The sequence below is a fragment of the Eptatretus burgeri genome, chromosome 3 (genome assembly GCF_056783735.1).
Source record: "Eptatretus burgeri isolate ZD-2024b chromosome 3, Ebu_testis_v1, whole genome shotgun sequence".
NCBI lineage: Eukaryota > Metazoa > Chordata > Myxini > Myxiniformes > Myxinidae > Eptatretus > Eptatretus burgeri.
In genome coordinates, this window is record NC_140963.1 from 48,937,269 (window position 1) to 48,946,635 (window position 9,367).

The 9,367-nt window shown below is 40.5% G+C and overlaps 1 protein-coding gene across 1 annotated transcript in view; it reads right to left on the minus strand.

The window, feature by feature from the left end:
• LOC147029833 (palladin-like) overlaps positions 1-5,628 on the minus strand; it is an 83,040-nt gene extending 77,412 nt beyond the window's left edge. Inside the window, exons 1-2 of the mRNA XM_085873198.1 lie at positions 5,133-5,628; positions 3,526-3,648 (exon numbers count right to left, since the gene is read on the minus strand). Coding sequence (XP_085729324.1) covers positions 3,526-3,648; positions 5,133-5,523 — 514 coding nt within the window. The 5' untranslated portion in view covers positions 5,524-5,628. The remainder of the gene's footprint in view (positions 1-3,525; positions 3,649-5,132) is intronic.
• Positions 5,629-9,367: the final 3,739 nt, after the last annotated feature.

The following is a 9,367-nucleotide window of genomic DNA, read 5'->3' on the forward strand; positions in this document are numbered from 1 at the left end:
CACCCGTGACTAGCTCCCGGCGTTAGTCCGAGAGGGTCACGACAGAATTGTCCGTCCGGTGGGCGACGTGCCGCGATTCGAGTTACGTGGCCGCTCGAACGCCGGCGGGTGCGAATTCACAACAATATGTATAATCGTGTGTGTGTGTGTGTGTGTCAGGATAGCCTAGACTTGAGGTATGCACACTTGTCTCCAAGTTGTCTAGCCTGGGTTTGAATCCCGAGACAGCTATAAACTATCATTCCGGTGTTTCACGGGTAAAGTGATTCATCAATGTGTGTGCCCTCCCTCAGATGGATGTTAAACTGGGGTCCCATTTACCAACCTTGGTTAGTTGATGTTAAAGACCCCATGGTGTCCTATTGCGACGACTCGGTGAGTTATCGCCGGCACCCTGAACAAATTACAAATTCCTGCCTTGACTACTGCTGGAAGAGGGATGGCAAACCACCCAGCATGACCCTTGCCAATAAACTGCTTCGGCAGCACCAACGCTGTGTAACAAAGTCTGGAGATCTGATCGGATGTATTGTATATATCAGTTATATGCACCGTCATGTTATGACCGTGAGGGGACATTATAAAACTTTGTGCTCGGATAGGAACACTAAATAGGCCATCCGAATATCTGTGTTTAACTAAATATTGTCCCCAGTTCTTTGAAATACATGTCATGCAAGACAAGTGACAAAGTCATTGGAGTATTTTGGGTCCTCTGGGTCCTTTGGGTATTTTAGGTCTTCAGGGTCCTCGTGGTATTTTCGGTACTCATGGTCTTTATAGTCTTTTAGGTCATTGGGGTCTTTTGTGTTTGTGGGTCTTCGGTGTCTTATCGATATTTTGGGTCTTGGGGGTATTTTCTGTCTTTTGAGTCTTCTATGTCTTTGGCGCATTTTTGGGGTCTTCGGGGTGTTTTGGTGATTGAAATAACTTTGGGGTCTTGTAGGTCTTTTCAGTTTTTTGGGGCATTTTGGGTGTTCGGGATCTTTGAGATCTTTTAGGTCTTTTGGGTTCTTTGTGGACTGTGGGGTCTTTTGAGCATTCAAGTCTTTTGGGGACTTTTGGGTCTTTTAGGTTTTTTAGGTCCTTGGGGTCTTTTGGGTCTTCAGGGTCATTGAGGTCCTCAGGTCATTTGAGTCCTTTGGGCACTTTAGGTTAAGTATTTCACATTACAATTATGGGTGACGTCAGGTCAGCTGTTCAATGCGTGAAGAGCGGATATGCATACATCCATGCATACATACACATACACTCGCAAACAAACACTCACATACACATATACATACTCACATACATACATACATACTCACAAACATAAATACACTCACATACATACTCACAAACATACATACATACATACATACATAATACTCAGATACATACATATACATACATACATACATACTCGCATACACACATACATATACACACATACATACACATACACACATACACAGATACTCACATACACAAACTCACATACATACATACTCACATACACACATACATCCATACATACATACACACATATACTCACATACACACATACATACATACAGTCATGCGCCGCTTAACGACGATCCGGACAACGACGGATTGCATATACGACGGATCTGCCAGCTCTGAAAAAAAAAAAATGAAAAAAAAATGTAGCTGAAAAATTCCTATCGCCGAGTGATGTACCCGACGTAGCGCTGCCAGTCGTATAAAAATAGCACATACAATTATGTATGCTGTACAGTACATAATACTTCATAATGATAACAAACGACAGTGTGGCCCTGTTATAATGCGATCGTTGAGGTCCATAAAATGTCATCGCGAAAAAAGCAGGGTCGTGCTAAATCGGGATTCAAGGAAATCGGCTTTAAAACTAAACCAATGTTTGCACGTTTACCTTCCAGCAAGTAAATTACCTTTGAATTGAAGAATTCCGCGAATAAATCGTTGTTCTTAGTCGAAATTAAAACACAAATTTCTTTTTGGTGAAGCTTGTCATGTTGTTAAAACAATCGCACTGTTCCGAAAATATATATCACAATTGACAGGATCTCGTTTCTTCATTTATAAATTATAACATCGATGCAATGATTACGTATTTATAAAATCCAAACGCTAATTATTCATCTTTCTATAATCGATGCGAGAGGAGATTGTAAGCTGCTGCTAACAACACCGATGGCCGTCATGAACAGCACAAAGGTAAAACTAACGTGTCTTCCGTCTCTCTTGGATGGGTGTTACAATTGCCGACAGTATTCAGCACAGTAACATGCTGTACAGGCTACACCATACAGCCTCGGTGTGTAGTTTTGTGTAAGTACGATGTTCGAAAACGAAAACGAAAAAAAAATGATGTTCGCACAACGCCGACGTCGCTGAACGACGCGTTTCTCAGAACGTAACCCGTCGTTGTGGCGCATGACAACATACATACATACACTCACATGCATACATACATACATACTCACATACATACATATGTGAGTATGTATGTATGTGAATTTTCATACATTCAAACATACATACACACAGACATACATACATACTCACATACATACACACTCACAGACATACATACATGCTCACATACATACACACTCACATACATACTCAAATGCATACATACATATACATACATACATACACACATACACTTGCTCCATTATATATCGATTTAATTATTGCTGTTTGTTTGTCAAACGAGAATATTCAAATGAAACAGCCCATAAGAGGAAGAAGGTTTCAGATGAAATGCCTTGTGTGATCAATCATGGCTTCAAACAGAATGAGGAAAAAAATTCCTCCACACTCAAACTCAAACGTAACATTGAAAATTTGCCAATTGGCAGAAACCTAACGTATCTGTGATGGCACCAATTTAGCAAGGCACTTGTATTGTACTTGAAGGGCTGTGGAGTTACGGTCATGACGCCCCTCGATAAATGGTAAAAATGGCAATGACTCGATTGGATCAATCGGTTTTAAAAAAAAGTGCGTTTACCGAGTTAAAACCTTGCAGGTTTAAGGTTTCAACCTGGATTTTAAATTCGGATGCTGAATCTTGTGATAAATTGGTGATGTGATGTTTGCAAAGTAAGTTATATCTATCTATATATATATATATATATATATATATATATATATATATATATATATATATATATATGTATGTATTGTATGTATGTATGTATGTATGTATGTATGTATGTATGTATGTATGTATGTATGTATGTATGTATGTATATATATATATATATATATATATATATATATATATATATGTATGTATGTATGTATGTATATATATATATATATACACACACACACACATATATATTGAAAGCATAATTCTGCCTTGACGACCTGAACTCTATCCTGGGGTGATAAAACTTTTGGATTGGTCTTCTTACAAGAAATAAAATTGTCATAGTTTGCTCATTATCTATGCCTTTATAAAAGCATCTTTATAAAGTGATCATCAGGGTTCACTGAAGGTAGTTACATTAAACTGGACCCACACACTTTGCATGTTGAAAGTGACTTGTGCAACACTCTCCGCTCTTCCATTTGCATTCTCTGCGCAGCATGTGTAAGTCCCCCCATCACTCGCTTTTGCATTGTCAATGGTGAGCGAACACACATCACCTGGAACACACAGCATCCTGAGTCATGAGAAAAATTCTGACATTTACTTGTCCACCACAAAAAGAAATAAAGCATTACAAAAACTAGAAGGGAACTCTGTGGAGCACATCTCTGCCCCGCAATGCCTGATCCATGAGAACATATCGGGCCCAATACATTTTTCAAATATCATGCTATATATCGTTTTTATCCCTATCTCTCAATGGTGAAGAATCAATTAAAAAATTTGAATAATCCTCGTATCCAGATTCGTATCTTCATCAAAATCTAACCAGTTCGTCCTGATCACACACCGAACATATCCACAAAATTTCATCCGGATCTGTCCACAACTTTTTGAGATATCCTGGACACAACCGAACAGACAGAGAGGAGTAAAACCGTAGGCTCCTTCACCTTCGGTGCCGGAGGTAAATATATTTATTTATATTTCCTTCTTTTTTGTAATGCTTTTATTTTATTTATTTTAATATATACGTGTGTGTGTGTGTATTTATATATATATATATATATATATATATATATATATATATATATATATATATATATATATACATATATACAGGGGGCTGCAAAAGTAGGTATACAGTAATGAAAAACAAAACGTGCGCACAAAACGTATTTTATTGATTATACAAGCATATCAATAATAACATACCAATAATAAACATATCAATTATAAACATATGAATCCCTCAAATGTTCAAATTAAATGAATCCTCGCACCACTATTATAATACTGGTAATAACTGGTATAATCCTTACTGTATACCTACTTTTGCAGCCCCCTGTATACATATATATATATATATATATATATATATATATATATATATATATATATATATATATATATATATATATTGTTAGAACGTGCCAGGGAGGTTGGTGGTTCAAATCCCGGCTGAGTTAAACCGAAGACTTGAAAAATGGGACGTATTACTTTGCTTGACCCTCAGCATTTGAAAACATAGAGGACAGACAAACAATTCTGGGAAGGCAATGGCAAGCCACCTATTATAACGCTTGCCAAGAGACTGCTTTGGCATCACCAATGCTCCGCAAAGAGTATGGCACATCAACAATATATACATAACAATGAGCTGAAAACAAAATAGTATATTTGTTGGAACATGTTTTTGGGGATACCACACTTGAAAAGTAATATTATGATTGTGGGGGAACATTATTAAGCTTGGTGCTCGGATGGGAAGAGTAGACAGACCATCCGAATATGCCTGTTGAACTAAATATTGTCCACGGTTCCTCGTGTCACATAACGTAAGTGACAAAATGACCAGTATTGTCAATTTTGGTGCATTAAAAGAAAAGTCATGGCTTAAATGTCCTTTGTTAAGATATTAATTAATATCAACTTAATTTTTAGCAGGAAATAAAAATTAATGAATCACATTGTGAAATAAATTATAAAATCTCACCAAATGCCCAAAATGTTTCTGCATGTAAACCAGCTGCTGACTCACCGAGCTGTGAAATGTGCACCGAGGAGCCACCGCGGAGTGGCCTCCCGTTCATGGTCCAGCCGACCTTGACCGCGGGACAGCCGGCCTGTAAGCAGCAACGCAGCTGGAGGGAGTCCCCCGGGCACAGAGTCGCGTTCCGGAGCTGTTCGACAAAATGCGGCACCACACGAGGCTCCGGACTCACGCTCCCCAGTGGAGCCTTTTCAAGGCTCTGGAGTTTCACTCCCTGAGGACCCTTTTGCTCTTCACATTCTTTCGGTGGATTACTCTTTTTTTTGTTCAAAACAGACCTAAAGTCCACTTGTAGTGTGGCCTTGGAGTTCCCCTTGTCTTCAAACATTGATGCCCTGGACTTCACCTGGCTGGATGCAGTGGACATTCGAGAAGCCATTGTCGAGCCTTCCAGCAGTTCTGAGATAGAGTTTTTTGAATGCCAAGCGATGCTGAACGTAGGAATGTACGTTTACAATATCAGACGGTGTGGGCGGCGATCTTTCGGACTATGTTTTTTTAATTACGTGCACTTTTGTTTCACAACCCCTTGTGCGATAAGTTTACACGCCACTGTCGCCAAGTGTTTCTTGCAAATCCCTGACTATATACGGGAAAACGTTTACTGATGCCGAAGCAGGGTTATCCCACGCTTTATTTACGGAAAGCAGAAGTCCAGTGGAAAATTGCTTCTCTGCAACACATATCTGCTGCATGGTCAGGATCAGTTTTACGAGCAGATGAATCACTGTCCAATAAGTCATGTACCTGTGAGAAAGGGTATGATGGATGAGATTTTCTCGATACCTGTCAGCACGAAGGGAGCAATCAATTTTGTGTAAATTTACACACCACCATGCTTCACTGAGGATCCTTTACATTGGTCCTATTTAGTGTTTAAAATATAAAAACTCATGAACAAACTGCAGTTGATTGTTACTAAACAGTATGAATTTAGGTCCATGTAGGAACAGCACTCTCCTTCAGTGTTACTCTTACTATTTTTGAATTATTGTGCACACTTCAATTTTATGATTTGATGACACTTTTTTTCAGCTCTTTACAGATGAGGCCAATTCATGCTCGGCATGTATTTGCTATTTCAAAGGTCGTTGGGTAGCTGAAAAAGTTATACAAACAAGACATAATGAATATTATTTACCACTAGCAAATACAACCCGGGGGAGAGGGAAGAGAGGGAGAGAGGAGGGAGGGGAGGGAGAGAGGAGGGAGGGGAGGGAGAGAGGAGGGAGGGAGAGACAGGGGGAGAGGAGGGAGAGAGGAGAAAGAGAGGAGGGGGAGCAAGGGAGGAGCGAGGAGGGGGGAGCTAGGAAGGGGGTAAGAGCAAGGAAGGCTGGGGGGTGGGGAGAGCGATGCCTCACCAAAATCACAATACAATCTGGGAGGAGGTGTGGGAGCGAGGTGGATGGGGGAGAGAGGGAGGGGGGAGTGGGGAGGCAGAGGGTCTCGACTTGCATTTGGTAATGAGACTTGTGGAAAAGGGGGAAAGGTAGTCCAGGATTGAATGAAATGGGGTATGTAAAAACAGCATATTAATACAGCACGTGGAGACTGCTGGAAGATGGTGGGGGGGGGGGGTGGAGAGGGGAGTGGGTTTGAGAAGAGGTCAGCATGAGGGGGGGGAGGGAAGACAGTGTGATGGGAAGGAAAGGCAGCATAATGGGAAGGGAAGGCAGTGTGAGGGGAAGGGAAGGCAGCACAAGGGAGGGGAAGGCAGCATGAGGTGAAGGGGATTTAAAGAAACATGAAGGAAGGGGAAGGGAAGGGCGATAAAATGCACCGAAACAGCAACATCTTTTTAACTGCCGGGTTCTAAAACCGACGCCATCTACCTGGTGAAGGCCTGCCTACATGAATGCAGGCTCGCACATGCAGCAACGTTTGCCCCCCTCCGGTTGTCTCACTCAGAATGTGATTCATACATGCTCCACTATGGGGAAGCAGTTTTAAATTAAAAAATAATCCGTCAGTCCTCAACAGTTCCCTAAACAGAGGGGGAGGAGTGGGGGAGAAGGCGGAGAGGAGAGGGGTGGGAAATGGATGAAGGGGAGAGGAAAGGGGGGAGAGAGGAGGGGTCAGGGGGGGGAGAGAGAAAAGGGTCAGAGGGAGGGAGAGGGATGGGAAAGAGGGATAGGTGTCGGAGAGGAAGGAGGAGCAGAGGTGGAGAGAAGATGGTGGAGGGATTAGAGAGCAGATGTGATTGGAGCAGATCCGAGAGATGACACACACATTGATGAATTACTCTGCCTGTGAAACACCAGGATGATAGTTTATAGCTGGGTTGGGATTCAAACCTAGGCTGGACAACTTAGAGCGAGCGTACGTAACTCTCGGCTATCTGGCCGTGGTGTGGCAATTCATTGCTTTGTAATAACTGAAAACATTTTTTACTCCTTTGAAATCAACTAATTTATTTTACCTTCTTAACTCCTGAAATGTCTCCATGAAGAACCGCACCATAGTATTGCCATCAAGCTTGAAGAGTGCTCGCCAAGTGGCTTAACCACTTTAGCAAGCACTCCAATGAAACTGTTGAATAAACCTTTTCAATAAAACATTAAATTTTTTAGATGTATCTATCTATGCTGAAGTGATGGGTCATATAATGAAAGAAGATCCTACAAAAGGGGGAAATTTGGTGTAAAATAAATTTGCACATTTTCAGAGCCAGCCAACGTCCGACACACCGCACGACAACGCGGGGCCAAACGCAGGTGAGTAAGTCCTGAACTTTGTTCAAGTCAATCAATATACAGTATTCAGTCTTCTTCTTCTTCTTTCGGCTGCTCCCGTTAGGAGTCGCCACAGCGGATCATCCCTATGATCCGCATACTGATTTGGCACATGTTTTATGCCGGATGCCCTTCCTGACGCAACCCTGGTCGCCTCTTACGACACAGGGATATGGTACACCTATTTTAACCGGGGTATACACCGGGCCCAGTACACTGGTACTCACTCAAATGCAGGGAGACAATATACAGTATTCAGTGACAGTGCAAATTTTGTGGAGCACTCACCAAGTGGCTTAAGCACTCAAGCAAGCACTGCAATGAAACGGTTGATAAGGAATGACAAGAGATGAGCGATCGCCAATCAGTCATATAAACACAATACACCTGGACACACCTGGAATGTCAGACAATGTCCAAATTGGACAAATGAACATTTTTTTATTGCAGTAGGAACTACTGCTGAAGTCAATAAAGAAGTTTAAATTTTGAAATTCAGTTGAGAGGAAGAGATTCGTGTGGTTATGGCATGTGTGGAAATTAAATAAAGCCATGAATGCTGGTGTCTCCAGGTGTTTATAAGCATTGCAATGTATCCATTAATTTGTAGGTATGATGATCAGGCATTCAATGATATGCGTGAGGAAAGTGAAAAAAAAATTTTTTATCGTTAAGAAATCATTGCGGCCTGTTCCAAGTCAAGGCATTGTTGAACAGGCCAAAATAAATGGTGAATTCAGACCCCAGCAAGGGACAGCGAGGTGACCAAGATATAATTAAATAATGCCTTTAATTATCTTCAAAAGGGGTGTTTTAATTTCCCCAAACACCCAATTTTCAGTCATGCACTTCCTTGGAGTTCCCTTAGTATGCATGAAAAGTTTCAGGCCGCTGGATTTCATGGTTTTGGAATTATGAATGAGACACACACACGCACGCACGCATGCACACACGTGTGATGAAGCAGGCGTATAATAAAAAAAAATATATATATATATATATATATATATATATATATATATATATATATATATATATATATATATATATATATATATATATATATACATACATACATACATACATACTAATTTATTGAAAACTAACCATTGGTGTTTTGGATTATTGAGATGGTATTGTTTGTTTGAAACTTTGAACATCCCATATATTTTGGTTATTCTAAATATCTATTAATTGTCTTCGATATCATTTATAATCTTTCAATTCAAAAAATTTGTTTTTTATCTTCTCTCCAAAGTCCACTTGAGAATGGCTATTCATTTCACCCAACTGTGCCAAACACCTTCCTCAAAAGCTTAAGAGATGTGTAGAACTAGGGGATGTATTGGTACTAGATGTAGTCAGGTCATTAACAATCTCCAATGGTCCTTAATACCAATTTCTTTGTATACAGAAATATGGGCTCATGGGGGAGCTAAACGACATATGACTGCCAGTTAACAAACTGATCAAGGATTTGGAGACAAACGA